The sequence below is a fragment of the Thalassophryne amazonica genome, chromosome 2, assembly GCF_902500255.1.
Source record: "Thalassophryne amazonica chromosome 2, fThaAma1.1, whole genome shotgun sequence".
Classification (NCBI taxonomy): domain Eukaryota; kingdom Metazoa; phylum Chordata; class Actinopteri; order Batrachoidiformes; family Batrachoididae; genus Thalassophryne; species Thalassophryne amazonica.
In genome coordinates this window covers 142158323-142185109 of record NC_047104.1, presented here as the reverse complement: position 1 = coordinate 142185109, position 26787 = coordinate 142158323, and the positions used below count along the sequence as shown (strand labels likewise).

Below are 26787 nucleotides of genomic sequence, written 5' to 3'. Positions count from 1 at the left end.
CATCCTATGGAGATTGACCCTTGCAAACACCTTTCCCAGCACAGATAGCAGCCTAATACCTCTGCAGTGTTGTGATTGAGACTATTTCTCTTTCCTATCCAAAGAGGGACAACAAGTCTTCTTCCAGTCTGTTGGAATGATACACATATCCCAAATAGAACCAAAGATTGCTTGGAAAATTAGGAGAACTGCATTTCCACCTGTTTGAAGAATTGAATCCACAGATCCCTTTCTCCACCTTCAGCTGGAGGAGGTGTGTCATTTATCAGTATCATCCAGAGGTTTCATATTGTATGGTTTGATGGAACTTCTGGCCTGTATGAGGAGCTAAGAAAGCAGGCTGTGATGGAGGTGAGGGTAGACAAGGCATTTGTTAGAAGAATATGTGAGCAGCTGGCATATCATCTATGGCCTTACAGAGCAATTTGTGTTTCCCCAAAGTTCCATGTTGCTCCACGATGGTGACTCTGCTTCTGTCTACTTTCAGCATTTGTACAAAGTTTATCCTTCTGCCAGGATGTTGACGTCTCCACTGCCACAGTTCTTGTGGCTGATTCCACAGTCAGCTGTGAACCACCGACTCTTACTCAGAAGGTGGTGAAACATCTCCTCCTGTGGACATTGGAACTCCAGGCTTTCAGGTTCTTGTAACAGAAGAATCCCAACATTCCATTTGTGTCATCACCTGGTGCGTCTGTGTCTGCAAGTCCTCCATCCTCATCTTGAAGTCTAGCCAGATTAATTCCGGTACCTCAAGCAGATGGCAGTCTGCAGGACTTAAACTGAATCCTTATTGAAGCAACAACAAGCATGTTCACAAACTGAGTGCTTCTAAAGAACCTGCATTTCTGGAGGACTCTCCAGTGTCCTACCACAAGAACACAATCAACCAACTTAGCTACACAATCAGTACTGGTAGTGCATTTCCAGTGGTCCTTCTCCAGATGTTGACACCAGAATCCAGCAACTCACAGTCCCCGAGTTTTGACAATTGACACCACTGGAAGAACCTGGTCCATCACAGCAACTGCCACTCCTTTGGTATGCTGACCACTGTGGAGACCAGAGCAAAAGGTGGCATATCCACTCAAAAAGATCTGATCACTTTCTGTCTACAGAGTTCAGACAGTGCTGTGACTGTAATGGAGAGCTTTCTAAGCTCCGTCGATAGCAGTACAAGATGGTCATACTTGCTGAGAGAAAGCATACTCAAGATGCCCACCCCCATGAGCCATCTTGAGCCTGGACCTGGGTGCAGTTGTGCAGTGGATGTCTCCTCTGGACCACACCATTACCATGGTCCAGAGACAAGACCCTTGTTGCTCTCTTGTGGTTTCTTCTTTTCCAGGGATGAAGATCAAGTGCTGTTCTCTGAAGGAAGGCAGCAGTGGTGTTACTCTCACACAGTGGAGAAACAAGAGGTCTTCTTTTTGGTGTTTGAGCAACGTGAAAAGTTTTCTGAAGTGCCAATCCCACCATCAAATCCCCAAAAAGAGTTACTGCATCAACAGGATGTAGGATCACCTACAGTCCTGGAGGTCCTTTAACATCATGCTCAAGACAACAGGACATAGCTTTGGCGCGCGCGCCTGTATGTGTGTGTGTATGTGTGTGTATGTATAAAATGTGTTTAGCAGATTCACTAACTGTTTATCACCAAAATTTCCTTTTCTAAACCTAAAAGCAAAGTTGACTTGAAGTAGAGGCAGCTTATATTGAGGGGAATTGCAAGATGCTCAATACCTGCCACCCAACATTTTGGTCCATACGTGGTTCATTGTTGAAACGGTTTTTGTTATTTTAGCATTATAACATATTATATAATGGCTGAATGGATCCTTGTCATTTGATTGGTGGCTTCTATGTCATGTGACATGGATTATTCATACCATTTGCCATTGTGTTTCATTGACTGTGCAATAGTTCTTTTTTTAGTGTGCAATTTTAGTGCTATATGAAATGTGCTTTTGCATGCTCCGGTTATCGCGTGCGCTCACACTATCGGAGGGCGGCGTTTATCTAAACATGGCTGAGTTTGTTTTGCTGGCGGACGATGAGTTGAAGGAGCTAATTGACGGTGCAAATTCTTCTAACACAAAAAACCAAATCCACCACGCCGTAAACTGTCTGAAGGCATGAAGAGCTGTTAGGATGAAGAGCTGGACAAATTTCTGATGTGATTTTTTTGCTGGAGTGAGGAAAGCAGATGGCAGTCTGTACATGAAGTCAGTGAACGGCATCAGGGACTACATTGTCAGAATCATTTTTTGCACATTGACCGAGAACAATTTTGGACTCCTATTTAAAGTTCGTGTTGGACTGTTCATAACCTATGACCCAGAACCAAAATGTAAGTCCTTTTTCTGTTTAGAAATTAATAAAATATCATATGACATGGATCTATTTTAGGTGTTATATAAAACAAATAACGAATGCTTTTACATTCTTTCATTGGAACAAATATTTCATAAGGTGAAAGATGGAATGTGCCAATCAACGAGGTGAAATATTCGTACCACTGAACTCATAAACATTCATTATTTGTATACTATATTAACTTGTTAGCTTTAGTTAGTTGTATCTAGCTAATTTCTTTAGGCTTCTCGTCAGATGCCTTTCCTCGACCCCACTCCAGATGTACAGGGGCACAGGGAGTCTTGAACCAGGGACCTTTTGTTGGAACGCAAACATTTTTGTTTTCAGTTTACTAAAAATACACGTCTTTGTTAAGTTAAAATATATACTATATAATTAAAGTCAATGTTTAAATGTTTTGCGTGACGCTCATTCATAAATGAGCTGTGGACATCGAGCCATCTCATCGCCAGTGATTGTAAGGCCATATTGACGACACAGAGAAATGTGTTGCAGTGTGGCGGCTCACCTTCAGGGGCGTCCTCTGATATCATGCTGTCCCGTCTGTTCCTTGTCATCAAGTGGGAAATGGAGAGAAAAGGAGAAGGATCAGGATGAGACATTCAGCTGCATTGTATCCGTGTGGTCAGAGTAACAGTAAACCTATTGTAACAGCGCCCTTTATGAAGCATGGCGCTGTGGGTGACCCTGCTGCCCATGCTGCTTGGCTAATGTGTGTGTGTGTGTGTGTGTGTGTGTGTGTGTGTGTGTGTGTGTGTGTGTGTGTGTGTGTGATGCATTCTGGAGTCATGTGTGGGTGTGAGTACAAGCTGTAGCTTGATTGTCTGTCCATCCGTACGTGTGCAGGGGGAGGCGGTGATGATCGTGAGTGACAGTAACAACTGCCAGTTATGTGACCTCTAACGGATCAAACTTCTTTAAAGCAGAGAGGCCTGCTGAGATGGTGGTGCTGGGCTTTAAACACTAAAGCTGGGTGTGAATTGCAACATAGTTCGCCTGGCTGACAATAGGGTTTTTATTGTTTCTTGAAGCATGTGTGTGTGTGTGTGTGTGTTTGCACAAGTTCAACTGCTTCCCGCAGCATGGGGGAGGCAGCAGAAACCAGGAGTGCTGCTGCTGCAATACAGTCTCCATTCGCTGGTATGGTTGGAATGCAGGTGTACATACTGTAATAAATACTAATACAGTGTCCTCTGAGACAGCAGAAGAGTGAAAATAAACTAGGCAAAGAGAGTAAATGCACAAATCAAGATAATGTGTAAAAAGCAGCTTATATTAATCGTTAATTCTGCAGTATGCAAAATATGTTGAAAACAAATGTGTTGGCACAGGGGAAGTTACTCAACACAAGGCCTACCGTCATTGCGGTTAATTTCACAACATAAATATGATCATTACATTTTCTGATGAATTTCTGCATTCAAACCGGGGTTCCCCAGGGATCCGTACTAAGACATATTTTGTTTAGTATAAACTCTCTGGCTGCAAAATTTCACCAAAATCACCAAACTCACATACCCATACATTATGATTTATTTTTCAGCTTGTACGAGGTCAAAAATGCAAAACTTTGGATCAGCTAAAAGACAGGTCCTAGGGGATGCTGTAGATGGAAAAAAAATTGAAAGTAAATAATACTTAGTAGGAATAAATAAGGTTTTTTTTACAAAAAAAGAAAAAAAATCCAATTTATGTCTTTATTTGCTTGGTGTTCGAGCTGTGGTTAGTTGATGTGTGGTTGAAGTGAATACTTTTGTAGAGGATACTTCTCTTGACATTTTGATGTATAATAAGTGTATGTTGGTGTCAGCACTGGTTAGTTATGAGCATTCAAGTGTTCAAAAACGGGGCAAGTCCCCAAATTTGGGGACCCTCGAGTTTAAGTTAAGAAGACACAGCCGTTTATTTTCTATACCCGCTTATTCCAATGAAGGGTCACGGGAAGACTATTCCAGAGTCATTAGGCGAGAGACACGGTACACCCTGGACCGGCTACCAGTCCATCGCAGGGTCAAATACAGACAGACAAACACATTCACTTGTTCACGCACGCCTCCGGCCAATTTAAAGTTTCCAATTCACCGAACCTGCATGTCTTTGGGACGTTGCCAGATCCCTCAAAGGGAACCCAGGCAAACACAGAGAGAACATAGAAACTGGGAACCTGCAACCTTCTTGCTGTGAGGCAGCACTGTTAACCTCAAAGCCCCCCCATTATCTGACAGTAAGCTTTTCATTCTGTTCCCTTTACTGTCAGTTGGTTTTAGATTCAGTTACTTTTATATTCTGATACCTTTGTAATCAGTGTTTTCGATAAACTGTGTTAGCTTTATATTCACTTTCAAGTTTTTAACCAATTTAATTCAGTACATCTATACTGTGCCAAATCATAACACAAGTCATTCCAAGGCATTCAGGCACCAGTAAGCCCTCGACTAATGACTATATTTCATTAATTTGTAATCAGTTTTAGTGAACTTTTTATTGTTGTTCTTTCTTCTTTACCTTTATTTAACCAGGAAAAAAGTCTTGAGATTAAAAATCTCTTTTATAAGAGCGTCCTGGCCAAGACAGGCAGCAAGGTTACATGTCAATTTCAACATTTAACCACACATACAAAATATTATTTTGTATGTGTGGTACATATTCACATGGTAGTCTTCCCTCAGAGGCCATGTGTTTGGCTCCACCAAGAGATCTTTCCTTTCTCTGTGATTTTGTGCTTTCTCCATGTCAGTGGGGATTTCTTCCACACACTCTCATTTCCTCTCAGCATGAAGACATGCACGTCAGGCTTTTCTCCCGGCAAAGCATGGTTGCAGCACGGGCACTCCAGTCACTCTAAAAACATGAATCAGCTTTGACACCACGTGAGCGTGGAGAGGTGTGGTGCTGAGGTGATCATTTTTGCTAAGAAGTTATAACTGGAGGAAAGTCAGAGAATGATGACAGTAATGCGTCTGTGTAATAAAATCTCTGACTCACTTCACAGTCACTCATATTGCGTTTTGCAATGAAACTGTTCAAAAATTGTTTGTCGGGTAGTGGGCAAAACTAAAATGACGTACAGACTGACATGAGGTGCATCATCATTCTTTTTACAGTAGTGTTCAGAATAATAGTAGTGCTATGTGACTAAAAAGATTAATCCAGGTTTTGAGTATATTTATTGTTACATGGGAAACAAGGTACCAGTAGATTCTCACAAATCCAACAAGACCAAGCATTCATGATATGCTCACTCTTAAGGCTATAAAATTGGGCTATTAGTAAAAAAGTAGAAAAGGGGGTGTTCACAATAGTAGTGTGGCATTCAGTCAGTGAGTTCATCAATTTTGTGGAACAAACAGGTGTGAATCATTTGTCCCCTATTTAAGGATGAAGCCAGCACCTGTTGAACATTTTCTCTTTGAAAGCCTGAGGAAAATGGAACGTTCAAGACATTGTTCAGAAGAACAGCGCAGTTTGATTAAAAAGTTGATTGGAGAGGAGAAAACATATACGCAGGTGCAAAAAATTATAGGCTGTTCATCTACAATGATCTCCAATGCTTTAAAATGGACAAAAAAAAAAACCAGAGATGCGTGAAAGAAAACAGAAAACAACCATCAAAATGGATAGAATAATAACCAGAATGGCATACATTGATCAGCTCCAGGATGATCAAAGACAGTCTGGAGTTACCTGTAAGTGCTGTGACAGAAGACACCTGTGTGAAGCTAATTTATTTGCAAGAATCCCCCGCAAAGTCCCTCTGTTAAATAAAAGACGTGCAGAAGAGGTTACAATTTGCCAAAGAACACATCAACTGGCCTAAAGAGAAATGGAGGAATATTTTGTGGACTGATGAGAGTAAAATTGTTCTTTTTGGGTCCAAGGGCCGCAGACAGTTTGTGAGACGACCCCCAAACTCTGAATTCAAGCCACAGTTCACAGTGAAGACAGTAAAGCATGGTGGTGCAAGCATCATGATATGGGCATGTTTCTCCTACTATGGTGTTGGGCCTATATATCACATACCAGGTATCATGGATCAGTTTGGATATGTCAAAATAATTGAAGAGGTCATGTTGCCTTATGCTGAAGAGGACATGCCCTTGAAATGGGTGTTTCAACAAGACAATGACCCCAAGCACACTAGCAAACGAGCAAAATCTTGGTTCCAAACCAACAAAATTAATGCCTCGCAGATGTGAAGAAATCATGAAAAACTGTAGTTATACAACTAAATACTAGTTTAGTGATTCACAGGATTGCTAAAAAAGCAGTTTGAACATAATAGTTTTGAGTTTGTAGCGTCAACAGCAGATGCTACTATTATTGTGAACACCCCCTTTTTTTTTTTTTTTTTTTACTAATAGCCCAATTTCATAGCCTTAAGAGTGTGCATATCATGAATGCTTGGTCTTGTTGGATTTGTGAGAATCTACTGAATCTACTGGTACCTTGTTTCTCATGTAACAATAAGAAATATACTCAAAACCTGGATTAATCTTTTTAGTCACATAGCACTACTATTATTCTGAACACTACTGTATTTATCATATCGAGGCTCACAGTAGTACTCCTGAATAGTGGCTTTTAGTTTTGGAAAGCCACCACTGAAGTGTCTTCCAATAAATAAATGATATGGATGCTGAAGCAGCCTTACCCTCGTGCCCTCAGCATGACCTTGTGCTTTCTTGGGGGGGATCCCTGCCATGTGTGTCCTCAGCTGTGGAGAATTAAAAGTGAGACAGAGGAGAGGAAAATAGAGCGACAGAGACTCAACACTATGTCAGTTAAATGCCCTCAGAATGGGCAAATGACAGACATCTCTGTGTGCACGGGGCATGTTACGTGAGCTGACAGTGTGATGACTAATCTTGTACCCCGGTTGGTTTGATCCCTTTGGCTGGTGGGAGATCGGGCATGGTGCCATTCTGTCTCCTGGATTAGCCATGCTAAGTCTGAGCTTTAGCAGGCAGTTCCGGTGTAAGAGCAAAACTACAAAGGCTGCGTGTTGAAAATAGTGTCGCAAAGATCCGGGGAATCAGCTGCCACTTTAATCAGTCATCTGATCCATCCTAAACTGAACCGAATCAATTAGGCCGGGGCCATGCCAAAGATATCAAGCTGTGAAAAGGATGTATTTCAAAAAGTGGTTTATGGTTCCTTGCTGATGCCAGTCAGTACCTCACGAATAATTTCAATTTATTTTCATTTATATAGCACCAAATCACAACAAAGTTGTCTAAAGGCGCGTCACATAAGTAAGGTCTAACCTTACCAACTCCCACAGCAAGCACACAGGCGACAGCGGTAAGGAAAAACTCCCTCTGATGATTTGAGGAAGAAACCTCAAGCAGAACAGAGTCAAATGGGGGGGACCCTCTGACAAAACAATTTACAAAATTAATATACGGGAACTTTTTCCGGTCCACAGGACGGGAAGGTTGTGACCTGAACGTTCAGCTACAATTTGCCAGAAAGTACACCTGAGATGCAAGCCTAGATTTGAAGTTATGGTGAAATACTAAAACATCAAATCTTTGTATTTCTTCATAATTGATGTAAATAAAGTCCAAGACATACTCAGTGACTTGGAAATGTTCATGTTTTCATCCCCTGACTTGTCTGAAGGAAACTTGCAATAAAACTATTATTTACAGGTTTTATCAAGTTTTAGAGATTTGCTTTCAGTTTGAGTTTGGATGAAGAAAGGAAGATAATTTTACAAATTTATATACTTTGTATTTCTTGTATTTGAAATAGCATAGACAAAGTAAAATGTGTGAAGTATCAAGTGTTCCAATACTTCTGGAGGCCACAGTATCTTAACCTTATGATGAGTGCAACATGAGTGTGGCATTATTACTGTTTTGTTTAAGAATGTTTAATTTTCACTGTTGTTGCACTTTGTGTTAAATCATAGTCATATCGTATATCATATCGATATGACAATATTGGGATACAATAATGTGGCCATATTGTACAGCTCTACTATCAACTAGCTGAAAACTTTGAATACTAATTTACATCTACATTTTAAAAAATGCTTCAAGTGTCAGGGGGTTAAGAGGGCTGTAATTGGGGGGGGGGGGGGGGAGTCCTGTGGAAATTCCCCCCCCCCCCAGGAGACAAAAAGGCAAAAAAAGAAAGATGCATAAAGGGGGGGGGGAACAGAAGCTGAAAGGCAAAAAAAGACAAAGCTGAAAGGTTTTAGTCACACTCATGCTCCCAAGAACCATTTTCCTGAAAAAAATGTCTGAAGGACCTAAATGGCATGTTTAGATGGTGAGGAGCTTCCAGGTATGTGAAGGGGGAAATAAAGAAAAATGCTTAAAAAGGTGAGGGGTCTGGGGGGGGGGGGGGGGGGGGGGTCTGAAAGGTTTTAGCCATGCTAATGCTCCCCTGAAGCATTTAATCAAAAAAGTCTGAAGGACCTAAATGACACGGTGAGATGCTGAAGAGCTTAGCTCATTCATGTCCGTGACATATACATATTAACCTATACAGTGCATCTGGAAAGTATTCATGGTGCTGCACTTTTCCCACATTTTTTAATGTTGTACAGGCTTATTCCAAAATAGATTAAATTCATTTTTTTTCCCCTCAAAATTCTACACATAATACCCCATAATGACAATATTAAGATTTTTGCAAATTTATTAAAAATAAAATAGTAAAAAACAAACAAAAAAACCCCAAACAATTCACATGTACATGCAGTTCTGCTCAAGTTTATAAACCCTGGCAGCATTTTAGTTTTTTGGCCATTTTTTAAAGAGAATATCAATGATAACAAAAAATGTATTGCCAAACTACTGTGTTTACTCTTTTTAAAACATAATGACAACAGAAACTACCCACATCAAAAGTTTACATACCCCTGTTCTTAATACCGTGTGTTGCCCCCTTTAATATTACTGACAGCTTAGAGTCTTCTGTGGTAGTTTGTGGACGAGGCTCTCTGATGGTAAAGCTGCCACTGAATGTCTTAGACTTTATTTACATCAATAAAGAAGAAATACAAACAGTATGGCACTCTATGGTAAATCTGCTCAGAGAAGACAGTTCTCAAAAACTGAGTGACTCAGTGAGGAAAGCCACCAAGACAGCCCAGAATAAGTTATAAGCTTATGTGGCTGTGATTGGAGAAATTGTGCACAGTGTAAATTTTGCATCACCATTCTTAGCTTCATAGTGGAGTAGAGTGGAGGACATTCTTTCTCCAGAACAGCTCAAATCTAGGCTTGTATCTGTTTCACATTTGATACTGTGTGCTGCTGGAACCTCAGTTTTCCTGAGGGAGTCTTCCCAAGGGATCAGTAAAGTTCTATATAATCTAATCTAATTTGATGCACAAATTGTAATTCACTGAAGGTTTTCAGGTACCACAATGGGATAAACAATGTGAATACCGATATGTTGATCTGGCTTCAATTCATTGTCATGCTACTTGCCTGCAGCCTTAGCTGCAGAAATAACCTGCCATTGGTTGGCATCCCGTCCAGTAGGATCAGGCTATGAAATCCTGGGATAAGCACCGGCACCAATGGATGAACCAGTATGAATCAGGCAGATCAGCGGTGTCATCTATAGATGACCAATAACTTTACTCCAAACTCCTCCGTTGTGTTTTCTAGATTGAAACAGAAACTAATGATGAAAAAAAAACCCATCTGATTTTTAGCCATAAAAATACACTTGTCATAGCTTTTCACACAATAAATGTATAGGTTATGTGTTACCTCAGGAAGGTTAGACTGGGGCAAACTGAGCCAGACCTTACAGCCATGGTTCAACTTGCCCAAAATTTCCTCTGTTTGTATTATCAAGTGTGTCTGTAGCATGTCCCAAGCAGAGGGTCACCCCTTTGAGTCTGGTCTGCTTGAGGTTTCTTCCTCAAATCATCAGAAGGAGTTTTTCCTTACCACTGTCGCCTGTGTGCTTGCTCTCGAGGTTGGTAAGGTTAGACCTTACTTGTGTGAAGCACCTTGAGGCAGCTTTGTTGTGATTCAGAGTCAATGTTTAGCTTCCCAGGTAGACTGCCTTAGAATGCAGAAAAAAAAAGATTGAATCTTAAAAATTTTAGGAGATAAGTCTTCACCTGAAGCTACATCCACCTCTGCTCATTGTATTAATTCAGTGGTGCTGCAAGAGAACATGTACTTTAACTTGCTAAAACTTTTAACTTCCGACTGAATACAACTGACAGCGTCTCTTAGCTTAGGCACTAACTGGTTGTTTGTTTGCACGTTTTGGACTGAGCAACACAAAACACAATGGGAACACAGTGCTGGAACCTCAATTTTAGTCAGAAAAGTAAAGGTATAATTTTGTGTAAACTTAACATAAGATTTTCTACCCCCCCCAAAAAAAATCTTCTAGAAACACTCCGAGTAATTGTTAATTATGTCTGATAATGATATTTACGGTGCATCTGGAAAGTATTCATAGCGCTTCATTTTTTCCAAAATTTGTCATGTTGCTTTATTCCAAAATAAATTCCTTTTTTCCCTTAAAATTCTACTCACAACGCCCCATAATGACAACATGGAAAAGGTTTTTTTTATGAATTTTTTTTCAAATTTATAATTTATATAAAAAAAAAAAACTAAGAAATCACGTGTACATAAGTATTCACACCCTTTGCTCAATACTTTGTTTTGGTTCTATAGTTACCTATCTAACAGAACACAGACAGTGTTTTTTAATGGCAGCTTTTCTAACACCAGGACTGGAGCTCCGTGCAGGATCATAGATTTGCATAAATCACAAATGTATCTTGGATACGACAGTCTTGAGCAGCTACGTGCCCAGTACAAAACTGATGTCACTTCAACACCAGTCAACTGAACTCCATATACAGTCAATATCTTCCACATATCCAGTTGACCACAGCCTTAACTGTGAATATCCAAACCTGTGCACAACTGGCTGTACTTTTGGATAGTTTTATGGATTCGCATATTCTTCCTTGTATGTGTTCCAACATTCTTCTGGTCCCTGAGATTGAAGCCATTTCTTAACATAGCTTTGCTTTAAGCTTGTAGCAATGAAAATAACCTGACAGCATTGTTTCAGCGCACATTTTATTCCAACGTGTTCAAAGGACAGAAGAAGAATGAGTGAAGGTGACTGGGAAAGCAATGAGGATAACATATCAAGGGAAAGTGCCCCCCCCAATGTGGTAACATTATTTTCACGATGTGAAGCCTGGTCACTGTGTGCTTTTTCTTATTGCAAACATTTGCTGCCGCAGCATGACGGCTCAGCGTGAATCATTCTTTCTGACTGTGAGGTCTCATAGTAGTGTTGAGAGCTTACATCTGAAATGATCAGTTTAAAAAAAAAAAAAAAAAAAAAAACAACCCCCCCCCCCACACACACACACACACACACAAAAAAAGCCAGTAAAGTATAAAACACATTTTTTCACTTCGGGGTGCAAATAGTTTACAAATCTTATTAATCACCAACTAAACTCTGAAATCCGTGATGCCACTGAAGTGACGCTTCTATCAAACTTTAAAATCACTGCTCATACCTGATTAATACAGTTATTGTGAATAAAAAAAATTTGAGAGTTATCCTTCCATCAAAATAAAAGTATCTAACATTTATTTAACTGGCTGTTCTGCCAAAGAACCAGCATCTTATTTGGAGAACTGCATTAGCCTGAGATGGTGTCTGTAGACTTTTTCAAAGAACCCCCCCCCCCCCCAAAAAAACACGTAGAGGTCATGTTAAGTCTGACAAGGCAGGAGAATGCACCAAATAAATGCCCGTAGTCTGCACTTATTTAATCTAATCACACACTGTGGGATAAAAAAAGAAAAGAAGACATTTTACAGTAAATAACAAGCAGCTGTTTTTACCAGAATAATTCTGCAAAAGCAAAAAAAAAAAAAAAAAAAAAAAAAAAAACCTTTACAGAAATGTAAACTTCGTGGCATGCTGCTGTTGTAATTTACAAAACTTTACATTTTAAAGCAATTAATCCAACAGCATTTTCTGTTCATTTAACATTATAATGCTATTTTTTTTTAATTACTTCTGTATGATTTGAGTACAGGTTTCACTTATTGAACCCTATTTTGCACAGGAGGTTTGTCATGGGATGCACACAGTGATCTGTTTTTTTTCCTCTCTCAACCACAACTCCATATGTATAAGGTGAATGAGATTCAGTCAGCCTTGAACATGAGCGACAAGTGCACGTATTGTTTGCACCACTGTGTGAACAACAGGAACTACGCTGAAAACATAATGAACTGTATATCATATTCCTTACATTTTTCAGACCAATTCAGGTGGATTAGTGGTTGGCACTGTTGCCTCATGGGTTCGATTCCCACCTGTGGCCTTTCTGTGTGGAGTTTGCATGTTCTCCCTGTGTTTGCGTGGGTTCTCACAGGGTGCTCTGGCTTCCTCCCACATCCAAAGACATGCAGGTTAGGTGGATTGTAAACTTTAAATTGCCTGTAGGTGTGCGTGCGGGTGTAAATGTGTTTATCTCTATGTGGCCCTGTGACAGACTGGCATCCTGTCCAGGGTGTACCCTCCCTCACACTCTGTGACTGCTGGGACAGGTTCCAGCCCCTTGCGACCCTCAACTGGACTAAGCGGATGTAAATGAGTGTGAGTGTGAGAAAGAGAGAGTCTTGTCTTATTTTTGTTTTTTACTCCATTTCTTACAGAATTATTCTGGCAACTACAGCTGCAAGTTGTTTGCTTTTTCCCAGTTATAACAACAGAATTTTATTTTTTTTAAACAATCTATAGCAAACTATCGAAACAATTATGGACAGAAGCAACCACAGATCATTTTGAGAAGATACACAATGTTTGTTTGAGGATGCATGTGGGAGATATAAAGGTCCATTTTAGCCAGCTCCTGAGTGTGGCATTGGTTCTGCTTCCTTCATTCTGGTGTTAAGGGCTGTACCTGCAAACCCCACAACACCAGTGGGTTGCAGAAACATGAGGTAGATCATTGGTCACATTGACCTCAAGAGAAAAGCCCTCCTAAAACACGCCCATTATGTGAAAAAACAACAACAAAAAAACAAAATAAAATGAAGATAAAGAGGAAAATAAGGAATTACATTGCTGTGAGTTTGTCAACATTATTAAGTTTTTTGTTCTGTATTGCCCTTGAACTGTTGCCTTTATTGCTCCAAGACTAAAGACTGAATGGAGATGTCCACACAAACATCTGATTAGTCAGACAGACAAACACCATGACACCTGATCAAGTTCAAGTTCAGCGAGAAAAGTTGGAGAATGTTTGATGTGGCAAAAAGGAAGGCACCATTTCCAATAATAAATTCATTAATTTTCTAATGAAATGATCAGATGTCTTTAAAATTTGACTTCGTCAGCTCCTCCTTGACAACCTCGAAAACCAAAAATGAAGCAAATTTAAAACTGTAAACCTCAGTGCAAACAAGGTTTTGCAATTTTTTTTAAATACATCTCACACACATTTTTTTCAGTTCATTTCATAGAAACCTTGGGGAAAAATATTTCTATTTGATGCATTTTAACAGCACATCATCCTCGGGGTTTCTGCTGACACATTTGAGTCCTTTGAAGTAAGAGAGAAGAAAAACATATCGTTTCTTATCAAAATAAATCTTGTTTTTCTGTGATTTGCCAACTGCTTGAGTTCATTTACTGTACATCGTCATCATTTGTCATCACAAAAGTTGGGTCTGTGCAAAAAAGTTCATGTGTCTGGTCCAATCAGAAAAGGCTGTGACATCATGGAGATGTCATCAGAAACTTTCTGCAGGCTCAGCAATCTGCAATAAAAAAAAAAAAAAAGAGAAACGATGGCAAACGTAAGTATCATTGTAAAGACAGCGAAGAAAGAATATGGAATCATTTATTTACAACTACCACTTTGAAACACTGTCCTCAACTAAAGGCCCCTCGGGGGAGCAAAATGTTGTGAGCAGGCTGACAGCGCCCTCTATCAACACGTGTTGCTCTGCTCCAACTCCATCACATATTGATACTTTTATATAATAATATATTTTTAAATATTACATTTTTAATTGTTTGAGCATATTCTCAAACCATTTACAGCTCACAGAATATCATTTTTGAGATTCAGGCCTTTTGTTGAGAAAATGACAAAAAATAGTGTACTTCACAATTTTAAGAAAAGAAAAACATTTTCTACAAATTGTGGAATTATGTGGATCCACTGTAAAATTGAAAGTAGTCTTCACTGGCTTATGCTGTAACTCACCACAAAGTTTCATGAAAATGTGTTGAGCACGTTTTGAGACACAGACAAAATAATAATGTGGGAATGTGGGGTGTTAAAATCCTGCCATTGGCCCTTAAAGTTTATGCTCCAGGTCTTAAACAGATCTCCCACTGCTGATTTCTTGCATTCAGTAGTTTACTATAGTTGTGCAAAAAGGGAATACCCATTCAGGGTATGTTATTGTGAGTATATTTGTGGTAATACTGCTGTGCAGACGCTGTAACCCATCATGAAGGTTTTGAAAATGTTCAAAGAAATTGTGACTTTGGGACAGATAGTGACCCAGCTATTTTGAGCAATCCAACGCAACGGGTGCTGACTGGGCACAAAAAAATAAGAAAAACAAGGGATGGAGGCCAGTGTGGTGCAATATGCAACAGATGGTCTGAGCCAGATTGGACAGTTGGGGTAAAATTATAGTAGGCAACCGGGGCACACATTGAACGTCATACAGTATTTGTGCCCATGTCTGTTTGTTGGTTTGTTTGCAGGATTAGTCAGGAAAGTAAAGGTATAATTTTCTGTATACTTAACATAAGATTCCCCCCCCCCCAAAAAAATACATCCTGTTACCAGAATCCATTTTGTCAGGCCTAGGGATGGGCATTGATAAGATTTTATCGATATCGATGCCATTATCGATTCTGCTTATCGATCCGATTCCTTATCAATTCCCTTATCGATACGTCTTGTGAATTTTGTACTAATAGTAAGCTTTACAGGTTTTCTATGTATTTCATTGTCTTAAAGTAAATAAATATGAAATTGGTCACTGTACCCTTGATCTCTGGACATAAATAAAAAATAAAAAGGTGTTTCACTTTGAAGTTATTAATTCCGACTGGACTCTATCGTTCTAACTTGACTCGGCAGAGAGCCGCGCAGCGTTTGGACCTGTGTGAACAGAATGGAGGACGATTCTCGTTTCTTTCTCACAACAAGACAGGAGTCCCAGTTAGTGACTTTAATCCGCACAAAAGTGACTCACGATTTCACATATTCAGGGATGAAAGTGGTGAAAAACAAAAAAAAGCTGAAACCCAAAATTACCCCCCAACACCACCTGCACAAAAATGTTTGAATTCTCGAAGCTCTGAAATGCAATCTGGGGCTATTCCAGACAATAAACTGCAGTGAGTGCAGCATCCATTTAGTGAGAACCCCCCCCCCCCCAAAAACCAACCAAAAAAAAAAAAAAAAAACTTCCATCCATCCATCCATTTTCTTCTGCTTTATCCGGAGTCGGGTCGCGGGGGCAGCAGCTCAAGCAAAGCCGCCCAGACCTCACGATCCACACACACCTCCCCCAGCTCCTCCGGAGGAACCCCGAGGTGTTCCCAAGCCAGCCGAGAGATGTAGTCCCTCCAGCGTGTCCTGGGTCTTCCCCGGGGCCTCCTCCCAACGGGACGTGCCCGGAACACCTCTCCAGTGAGGCGTCCAGGGGGCATCTGGAAAAGATGCCTGAGCCACCTCAACTGACTCCTTTCGACATGGAGGAGCAGCGGCTCGACTCCGAGCTCCTCCCGAGTGACCGAGCTCCTCACCCTATCTCTAAGGGAGTGCCCAGCCACCCTGCGGAGGAACCTCATCTCGGCCGCTTGTACTCGCGATCTCGTTCTTTCGGTCATGAGCCACATCTCATGACCATAGGTGAGGATCGGAACGCAGATCGATCGGTAAATCGAGAGCTTTGCCCCCCTACTCAGCTCTCTCTCTTAATCACGACGGTCCGATACAGCGACCACATCACTGTAGATGCTGCACCAATCCATCTATCGATCTCACGCTCTATCCGTCCCTCACTTGTGAACAAGACCCCGAGATACTTAAACTCGAGGGCAAAGCACCTTTTTCCAGTCGAGAACCATGGCCTCGGATTTGGAGGCGCTGATTTTCATCCCGGACGCTTCACACTCAGCCGCAAACCGCCCCAGTGCACGCTGAAGGTCCTGATTTGACGAAGCCAACAGAACCACATTGTCTGCAAACACCAGAGATGAGATTCTGTGGTTCCCAAACCAGACCCCCTCTACACCCTGGCTGCGCCTAGAAATTCTGTCCATAAAAATAATGAACAGAACCGGCGACAAAAGGCAGCCCTGGCGGAGGCCAACGTGCACTGGAAACAGGTTTGACTTACTACCAGCAATGCAAACCAAGCTCCTGCTGCGGTCGTACAGGGACCGGATAGCCCTTAGCAAAGGACCCTGTACTCCCGGAGCACTCCCCATAGGGTGCCCCGAGGGACACGGTCGAATGCCTTCTCCAGATCCACAAAACACATGTGGACGGGTTGGGCGAACTCCCATGAACCCTCGAGCACCTGATGGAGCGTGTAGAGCTGGTCCAGTGTGCCGCGACCAGGACAAAAACCACACTGCTCCTCCTGAATCCGAGGTTCGACCATCGGTCAAATTCTCCTCTCCAGTACTCTGGAATAGACCTTACTGGGGAGGCTGAGGAGTGTGATCCCCCTATAGTTGGAACACACCCTCCGGTCCCCCTTCTTAAACAGAGGGACCACCACCTACGGGTACCACCCCACACCTCGGTGACTTCGGCCTGGGTAATGGATGAGTCCGCCTCTGAGTCCCTTGAGTTTTTTTCCTCTGAGAAGAAAAAAAAAAAAAAAAAACAACTTTCCTTATTCAAATTCATTCTAGTAGTATTTTGCTCTTACTAGGATGCAGCAGTTTTCTAGTTTGGCAGATAGTTCTGGAGGAAATCACTGAAAAAGTTAACATTGAAAATATGGTTTGACCGAAACAAACCGTCATTAAACTTAAATAAGACAGGGATGAAATGGAGGTGTAAGAGTCACTAGGTGTTCACAGGAAACATTTATTTCTGTATGTATGTATGTATTTATTTATGTATGTATGTTCATTGTTAGCTGGCTTTAAATTTTCTGTTGTGGTTTTATTCAGGTTCTTTTTGTCTCTTTCTCTAAAACTGTATATAATCATTTGATTAGTTATTACTACTATTATTGTTGTGGTTACTATTATTATTAATATATAAACATAAATAAATAAAAAAATATTACAATTTGTAATACATTTGACTCTTTTACGACAACAAATGCTTATTATACAGAAAACAATGCACCCAAACGTGCTGACAGCTGCAACTGCTTAATGCTAACTTTAACATTGAAAATGCCATAGACATGCTAACATGTTAGCATCGGTCCCGTTTTTAAGTTATAAAATACATCTATCAACTGTTTCAGAAGACCATAACAGGTCGGTTTAACATAAAAAAGGTAAATACTACTCACAGCCATATGCTCTTTAGGGTTTTAGCAGGGGAAAATAAAGATAAAGCGAAAGGAAAAAAATGAATCAACGAAGCAATGATCGAAGCACTGCTTCGATCTGTGAATCACTGCTTTGACTGGTTCAAGGTTCAAAGCAAAGCCGCGCTGCAGAAAAGCTGATTACAGACCTGCTGCAGGGTCTGTACTCAATGTAGAGAAATTATAACTTCCCTGACAAACGCCCCCAAAAACAACGGCCACTCTGAAGGACTGATAAGGGAATCGTTAAGTAAAAAGGTTATTGATGTTATTAATGCCATAGGTATTAAAGGCACTGCGCTGCGGTGGTTTGAATCATATTTGTCTAATAGATTACAATTTGTTCATGTAAATGGGGAATCTTCTTCACAGACTAAAGTTAATTATGGAGTTCCACAAGGTTCTGTGCTAGGACCAATTTTATTCACTTTATACATGCTTCCCTTAGGCAGTATTATTAGACGGTATTGCTTAAATTTTCATTGTTACGCAGATGATACCCAGCTTTATCTATCCATGAAGCCAGAGGACACACACCAATTAGCTAAACTGCAGGATTGTCTTACAGACATAAAGACATGGATGACCTCTAATTTCCTGCTTTTAAACTCAGATAAAACTGAAGTTATTGTACTTGGCCCCACAAATCTTAGAAACATGGTGTCTAACCAGATCCTTACTCTGGATGGCATTACCCTGACCTCTAGTAATACTGTGAGAAATCTTGGAGTCATTTTTGATCAGGATATGTCATTCAAAGCGCATATTAAACAAATATGTAGGACTGCTTTTTTGCATTTACGCAATATCTCTAAAATCAGAAAGGTCTTGTCTCAGAGTGATGCTAAAAAACTAATTCATGCATTTATTTCCTCTAGGCTGGACTATTGTAATTCATTATTATCAGGTTGTCCTAAAAGTTCCCTAAAAAGCCTTCAGTTAATTCAAAATGCTGCAGCTAGAGTACTGACGGGGACTAGAAGGAGAGAGCATATCTCACCCATATTGGCCTCTCTTCATTGGCTTCCTGTTAATTCTAGAATAGAATTTAAAATTCTTCTTCTTACTTATAAGGTTTTGAATAATCAGGTCCCATCTTATCTTAGGGACCTTGTAGTACCATATCACCCCAATAGAGCGCTTCGCTCTCAGACTGCAGGCTTACTTGTAGTTCCTAGGGTTTGTAAGAGTAGAATGGGAGGCAGAGCCTTCAGCTTTCAGGCTCCTCTCCTGTGGAACCAGCTCCCAATTCAGATCAGGGAGACAGACACCCTCTCTACTTTTAAGATTAGGCTTAAAACTTTCCTTTTTGCTAAAGCTTATAGTTAGGGCTGGATCAGGTGACCCTGAACCATCCCTTAGTTATGCTGCTATAGACGTAGACTGCTGGGGGGTTCCCATGATGCACTGTTTCTTTCTCTTTTTGCACCACTCTGCATTTAATCATTAGTGATCGATCTCTGCTCCCCTCCACAGCATGTCTTTTCCTGGTTCTCTCCCTCAGCCCCAACCAGTCCCAGCAGAAGACTGCCCCTCCCTGGGCCTGGTTCTGCTGGAGGTTTCTTCCTGTTAAAAGGGAGTTTTTCCTTCCCACTGTAGCCAAGTGCTTGCTCACAGGGGGTCGTTTTGACCGTTGGGGTTTTACATAATTATTGTATGGCCTTGCCTTACAATATAAAGCACCTTGGGGCAACTGTTCATTGTGATTTGGCGCTATATAAAAAAATTGATTGATTGATTGATTGATTGATGTCGGTGGATTGAATCATTTCTTAACAATACCCGAAAGGAACCGGTTCTCGATACCCATCCCTAGTCAGGCCTGGAACAGAACTCATTCAATTTAGATGACAATAAAATATGTGGAGCTTCAGGATGTTGTACAGACAGAACAATAATTCCAGTCTCCTTTGGCTACTCTTGTAGAAACACTCTGAGTAATTATTTGCTAATTATTACTAATTATGTCTGAATGATATTTACAGTGCATCTGGAAAGTATTCATAGCGCTTCATTTTTTCCAAATTTTGTCATGTTACAGCTTTACTCCTAATTTACTCCATAGTGGAGTAAATTCATTTTTTCCCTTAAAATTCTACTCACAACACCCCATAATGACAACATGGAAAAGATTTTTTATGATTCATTTCAAAATTATAAAAAAAAAAAAAAAAAAAACGTGTACATAAGTATTCACGCCCTTTGCTCAATACTTTGCTTTGGTTTTATAGTTACCTATCTAACAGAACACAGACAGTGTTTTTTTTAATGGCAGCTTCTCTAACACCAGGACTGTACTATGTGGAGGGCCACAAGGGCGTTGCCTCGGTTCATTAATATTGACAATTTTCACGAATGATTTACCATATATTTTAGCTAGTACAGTGATATATGCAGATGATTCACATCAGCACGCTCACGCAATGATCTAGAAACTGTTTTAAATATGGAACCTCACAATGCAGTTGACTGGGTAACATCTAACAAGCAAGTGTTATATACAGTCAAGACTAACTGTATGATTATTGGCTCCAGTTGTGTTGTTATGAAAAACCCCGTATTAAACATTAAAATTAATAATATGATAACAAATCAAGCACATGAGACCAAGCTGCTGGGTGTAACGGTAGATTCAAAATTATCATGGAAAAAACATAATCCAATCCAAATAAACAAATAAATGCACTTTTTGCAGCAATTACAGCCTCAAGTCTTCTCGAATATGATGCCACAAGCTTGGTGCACCTAACTTTGGACAGTTTTGCCCATTCCTCTTTGCAGCACCTCTCAAGCTCCATCAGGTTGGATGGGGAGTGTCTGTGCACAACCATGTTTAGACCTCTTCAGAGCTGGTCAGTCTTATTCAGGTCTGGGCTCTGGCTGGGCCACTCAAGGACATTCACAGCGTTGTCCTGAAGCCACTCCTTTGATATCTTGGCTGTGTGCTTAGGGTAATTTTCCTGCTTAAAGATGAACCGTCATCCCAGTCTGAGGTCAAGAGCGCTCTGGAGCAGGTTTTCATCCAGGATGTCTCTACATTGACGCATTCATCTTTCCCTCAATCCTGACTAGTTTCTCAGTTCCTGCTGCTGAAAAAACATCCCCACCGCATGATGCTGCCACCACCATGCTTCACTGTAGGGATGGTGCCTGGTTTCCTCCAAACATGACACCTAGCATTCCCGTCACAGAGTTCAATCTTTGTCTCATCAGACCAGACAATTTTGTTTCTCATGGTCCGAGAGTCCTTCAGGTGCCTTTTGGCAAACTCCATGTGGGCCACCATGTGTCTTTTAAGAAAGAGTGGCTTCTATCTGGCCACTCTACCATACAGGTCTGATTGGTGGACTGCTGCAGAGATGGTTATCCTTCTGGAAGGTTCTTCTCTCTCCACAGAGGAATGCTGGAGCTCTGACAGAGTAACTATCAGGTTCTTGGTCACCTCCCTGACTAAAGCCCTTCTCCCATGATCACTCAGTTTAGACGGGCGGCCAGCTCTTGGAAGAGTACTGATGGAGCCGAACGTCTTCCATTTATGGATGATGGAGGCCACTGTGCTCATTGGGACCTTCAAAGCAACAGAAATGTTTCTGGACCCTTCCCCAGATTTGTGCCTCAAGACAATCCTGTCTCGGAGGTCTACAGACAATTCCTTTGACTTTATGCTTGGTTTGTGCTCTGACATGCACTGTCAACTGTGGGACCTTATATGTAGACAGGTGTGTGCCTTTCCAAACCATGTCCAATCAACTGAATTTACCCCAGGTGGACTCCAATTAAGCTGCAGAAACATCTCAAGGATGATCAGTGGGAACAGGATGCACCTGAGCTTAATTTTGAGCTATTATGTACATGCGATTTCTTAGATTTTTTTAACAAATTTGAAAAAAAGAAAAAAAAAATGTTTTTTCATGGTCATTATGGGGTACTGTGTGTAGAATTTGAGGGAAAAAAAAAGAATTTACTTCATTTTGGAATAAGGCCGTAACATAAAATGTGGAAATAGTGAATACTGTCTGGATGCACAGTACGCCTCTTAATGAGGAACAGGACTTTGATGAATAAATACTATTAAGCAGCTGTGATGAAACGGAAACATGCACTCTCATGTTCAGTTATGTTGTCTTTGTGCACAGACTGAAACGTACCTCCGTGATTACTTGCTGAGTTGACTGTAAGGAGATGAGTTGTTGGAAGAATCCATTTGCTGCTGCGTGCCATTTTCCTGCAAAGGAAAAAAAAAAAAATCTGATTTACATGATGATTATTACTATTCATCAATGTTTGCACTATTCATAGTTTTAGAGGAAAACACTAGCAACACTAGAGTGTTAAAATACACTCACCGGAGCAGCCTGCAAAGGAGGATACTGAGGCATGTAAGCTCCTTGTACAGGAGGGTTGGCTGCAACATACTGGAAAGTAAAGCAAAGTAGAGTGTAGGCCTAAAGGAAATACAGATTTCTTTCCACAACATTTGTCTAAATCATTTGAGCCACAACATTAATAATCCACATTGACAGATGCTACAATGGAATAACTCCTCCATTTTAAATATTACATTACTGTCAAAGAACAATAATATTATAATCATACAATGTTGTATATATTACTGTATATATTTGTGAGTTTATCTCACAAATACACTCACTGGCCACTTTATTAGGTACACCTGTTCAATTAGGGAATAACCCCATTGTGTCTGATGATTTGCGGACATTAATGCTGAATTTTACAGTCGCAAATTGAGTTTTACCGGCAACACGTTAGCGGAGTCGGTAAAGAGGAGTTTTACCGGCGAAACATTTGTGGAGCCAGTAAAATGGCTATTTGCAACCATAATCCAGCATTAACGTCTGCAAATCATCAGACACAAGGGGGTTATTCCCATTCTAATCCAATTCCATCGTTTGCACGGTTTATTTTCCTGTAAGTAATTTGGTCGGTGAAGCTTACCATAGCAACAGTGTCGTCACTCCACCAAAGCGGTCAGGGCATGGAGTAATGCATCAAATGTGAACCGGTCAAATATTTTAACACAATATTTTATGGTCCAAAATCTCACATGATTAACCAATCAGATTTGGAGAACAAATGTAATTGGATTAGAATTGCTTGTTAGCACAAACAGCTAAGCAGCCAATCACACAGCAGCAACTAAATGCATTTAGGCATCTGAATGTGGTGAAGACATTTGCTGAAGTTCAAATTGAGCATCAGAATGAGGAAGAAAAGGAATGTGAGCATCTTTGAACATGGTTGTTGGTGCCAGAGGGACTGGTCTGAGTATTTCAGAAACTGCTGATCTACTGGGATTTTCATGCACAATCATCTTCTAGGGTTTACAGAGAATGGTCCTAAAAACAGAAGATATCCAGTGAGGGGCAGTTGTGGAAGAGACAGTGGTGCGCACAGCTAACCAAAAAGTTAGCTTCGATAACCACTAATCTGCTAACTGAAAAGTTAACTTTTATAACGCTGAACCGCTAAACTCCTTAAAAAAAAAAAAAAAGAAAAAAAAAAGTGGACGTTACAGCTAACTGCTAACCACTAACTTTAGGTATTGACTTGGCACACTGTCTGCGACTTTTAGTGCTGCAGGAGCTTCTGAGTAAATTCAATGCAGCCTGTCGGCTGCTGCACGTCTCACTTACCTTTCACTGTGGCAGTGTAGATCAAACGCACTTTCACTCATAGTTTCATTTATAAACAGACTAATTCTGGACAGTTTATCAACACATTAACAGCAACTCTGTCATTTTTACAAAGTGAAAATGTCGTACTTTTAAAGTAATGATGAAAAAAAGGTTTGAGCATTAAACCGACACAAGTGCCGAAAGGCATTATGGGAAATCAGACTCGTCTTATCACCCCCAAATGACATTTTCTTTCTCCCCAGTCGCACTGGCAGCCAGTCCGCCTCCTTCTGCTGGGGGAGGGCGGAGGGCTAAGTTCCTTGCGGCAGCCTGGCCGTTGCAAAACACCCAACAGACAGGAATTAATGTCTCGTTTTAGGGTTTACAAACGTTTGACCATTCAGTCTGACTCACTATGCCAGCAAAGAAATGTTAGCGGACTGAAAGTTAGTGGAACTAAATTTAGCAGAAGATTAATCTGATTAATCCGTTGATGGTTTTCAAAATTATCTGAAAAGATAATCTGCTAACAAAAAAGTTAGCTTTGCTAATTCGCGGTGAGCTGATTAGTGGAACTGTGCCCACCACTGGGAAGAAAATCCCTTGTTGGTGTCAGAGGTCAGATTAAAGTGTTTGAATGGGCAACTATGTGATGCAATCATGTCAATATGGACCAACATGTCTGAGGAATATTTCCAACACCTTGTTACATCTATGCCACAAAGAATTAAGACAGCTCTGAACGTAAAAGGGGGTCCAACCCCATAGTACCAAGGTGTACCTAATAATGTGGCCAGGGAGTGTATATTTTATGACTTCAGAGAGTGCTCATCTTGACCTTTTTGTCTGGGTCAAATTAGGGAGACTTTATATGTCAGTGAGTCTCCAAAAACTGTAGTGCATTTTATTTTTTAATCAAAGACAGATGACGTGCTAATTTATTTATTAGTTTATTTGACAGGGACAATACAATCAGACATAGCTACAAATCAAAGCTTGTAGCTGATGTGATGCATACAGAGTATAGCAACAAGTGCTCATTTACAACTCCCGTCCCTGGTTAGGCTTTTCTACTCTAACGCGACCTAAAAACATCTTAATTTACATTTGAACATCTATAATAAATACACTCAACAAAAATATAAACGCAACACTTTTGGTTTTGCTCTCATTTTGTATGAGATGAACTCAAAGATCTAAAACTTTTTCCACATACACAATATCACCATTTCCCTCAAATATCATTCACAAACCAGTCTAAATCTGTGATAGTGAGCACTTCTCCTTTGCTGAGATAATCCATCCCACCTCACAGGTGTGCCATATCAAGATGCTGATTAGACACCATGATTAGTGCACAGGTGTGCCTTAGACTGTCCACAATAAAAGGCCACTCTGAAAGGTGCAGTTTTGTTTTATTGGGATACCAGTCAGTATCTGGTGTAACCACCATTTGCCTCATGCAGTGCAACACATCTCCTTCGCATAGAGTTGATCAGGTTGTCAATTGTGGCCTGTGGAATGTTGGTCCACTCCTCTTCAATGGCTGTGCGAAGTTGCTGGATATTGGCAGGAACTGGTACACGCTGTCGTATACACCGGTCCAGAGCATCCCAGACATGCTCAATGGGTGACATTTCCGGTGAGTATGCCGGCCATGCAAGAACTGGGACATTTTCAGCTTCCAAGAATTGTGTACAGATCCTTGCAACATGGGGCCGTGCATTATCCTGCTGCAACATGAGGTGATGTTCTTGGATGTATGGCACAACAATGGGCCTCAGGATCTCGTCACGGTATCTCTGTGCATTCAAAATGCCATCAATAAAATGCACCTGTGTTCTTCGTCCATAACAGACGCCTGCCCATACCATAACCCCACCGCCACCATGGGCCACTCGATCCACAACACTGACATCAGAAAACCGCTCACCCACATGACGCCACACACGCTGTCTGCCATCTGCCCTGGACAGTGTGAACCGGGATTCATCCGTGAAGAGAACACCTCTCCAACGTGCCAAACGCCAGCGAATGTGAGCATTTGCCCACTCAAGTCGGTTACGACGACGAACTGGAGTCAGGTCGAGACCCCGATGAGGACGACGAGCATGCAGATGAGCTTCCCTGAGACAGTTTCTGCAGAAATTCTTTGGTTATGCAAACCGATTGTTTCAGCAGCTGTCCGAGTGGCTGGTCTCAGACGATCTTGGAGGTGAACATGCTGGATGTGGAGGTCCTGGGCTGGTGTGGTTACACGTGGTCTGCGGTTGTGAGGCTGGTTGGATGTACTGCCAAATTCTCTGAAACGCCTTTGGAGACGGCTTATGGTAGAGAAATGAACATTCAATACACGAGCAACAGCTCTGGTTGACATTCCTGCTGTCAGCATGCCAATTGCACGCTCCCTCAAATCTTGCGACATCTGTGGCATTGTGCTGTGTGATAAAACTGCACCTTTCAGAGTGGCCTTTTATTGTGGGCAGTCTAAGGCACACCTGTGCACTAATCATGGTGTCTAATCAGCATCTTGATATGGCACACCTGTGAGGTGGGATGGATTATCTCAGCAAAGGAGAAGTGCTCACTATCACAGATTTAGACTGGTTTGTGAACAATATTTGAGGGAAATGGTGATATTGTGTATGTGGAAAAAGTTTTAGATCTTTGAGTTCATCTCATACAAAATGGGAGCAAAACCAAAAGTGTTGCATTTATATTTTTGTTGAGTGTACAACAGTGCAATTCAAACTCTCATCTCACTCATCTCATTCATTCACTCTCATATGTTTACTGGTGGGTACAGTTTTGGTTTGATTTAAGCCAAGATTTAAGTTTAAAAGGTGAACATTTTCAACTCACTGATGGCCTTAATATCTGTGGGCAGTGAGTTCCAGAGTTTACAGCTTTTGTAAGAAAAGGCTGACTGTCCAAACGAGGTTCTGCACTTGGGGATGGTACAGTTATGATTTAAGCTACCTCTTGTGGTCCTGCTGCTGTTTGATCTCCCTATAAATTCCCTAAGTGGTTCTGGAGCCAAATTGTGGTAGCATTGAAAAAATAATTTTAGAAAACAGAAATTGCTAAAACTGTCAAAACTCAATAAGTTATGTTTGTGGAGGATTTGACAGTGGTGATGACGGATTGGTTTTCTGTCCATAATTTTGATTGCTTGATTGTAAGTTGAACCAATGTGCTTTGTGGCTGAGGGA

The 26787-nt window shown here is 40.9% G+C and overlaps 2 protein-coding genes across 5 annotated transcripts in view; both read right to left on the bottom strand.

The window, feature by feature from the left end:
- itgb6 (integrin, beta 6) overlaps positions 1-3001 on the bottom strand; it is a 58416-nt gene extending 55415 nt beyond the window's left edge. Inside the window, exon 1 of the mRNA XM_034195231.1 lies at positions 2885-3001. The gene's annotated coding sequence lies outside the window, so the exon portion shown is untranslated. The remainder of the gene's footprint in view (positions 1-2884) is intronic.
- Positions 3002-13224: 10223 nt separating this feature from the next.
- Positions 13225-26787, bottom strand: part of rbms1a (RNA binding motif, single stranded interacting protein 1a) — a 69300-nt gene continuing 55737 nt past the window's right edge. For 2 of the 4 annotated variants that reach the window (XM_034195191.1, XM_034195166.1), the window contains exons 12-14: positions 22286-22354; positions 22088-22164; positions 13225-14168 (exon numbers count right to left, since the gene is read on the bottom strand). In XM_034195191.1, the coding sequence (XP_034051082.1) occupies positions 22096-22164; positions 22286-22354 (138 nt within the window). In that variant the 3' untranslated portion in view covers positions 13225-14168; positions 22088-22095. Of the gene's footprint in view, positions 14176-15193; positions 15235-22086; positions 22165-22285; positions 22355-26787 lie in introns of those variants that run through there. The other 2 variants (XM_034195173.1, XM_034195182.1) reach the window with 2 other exon arrangements.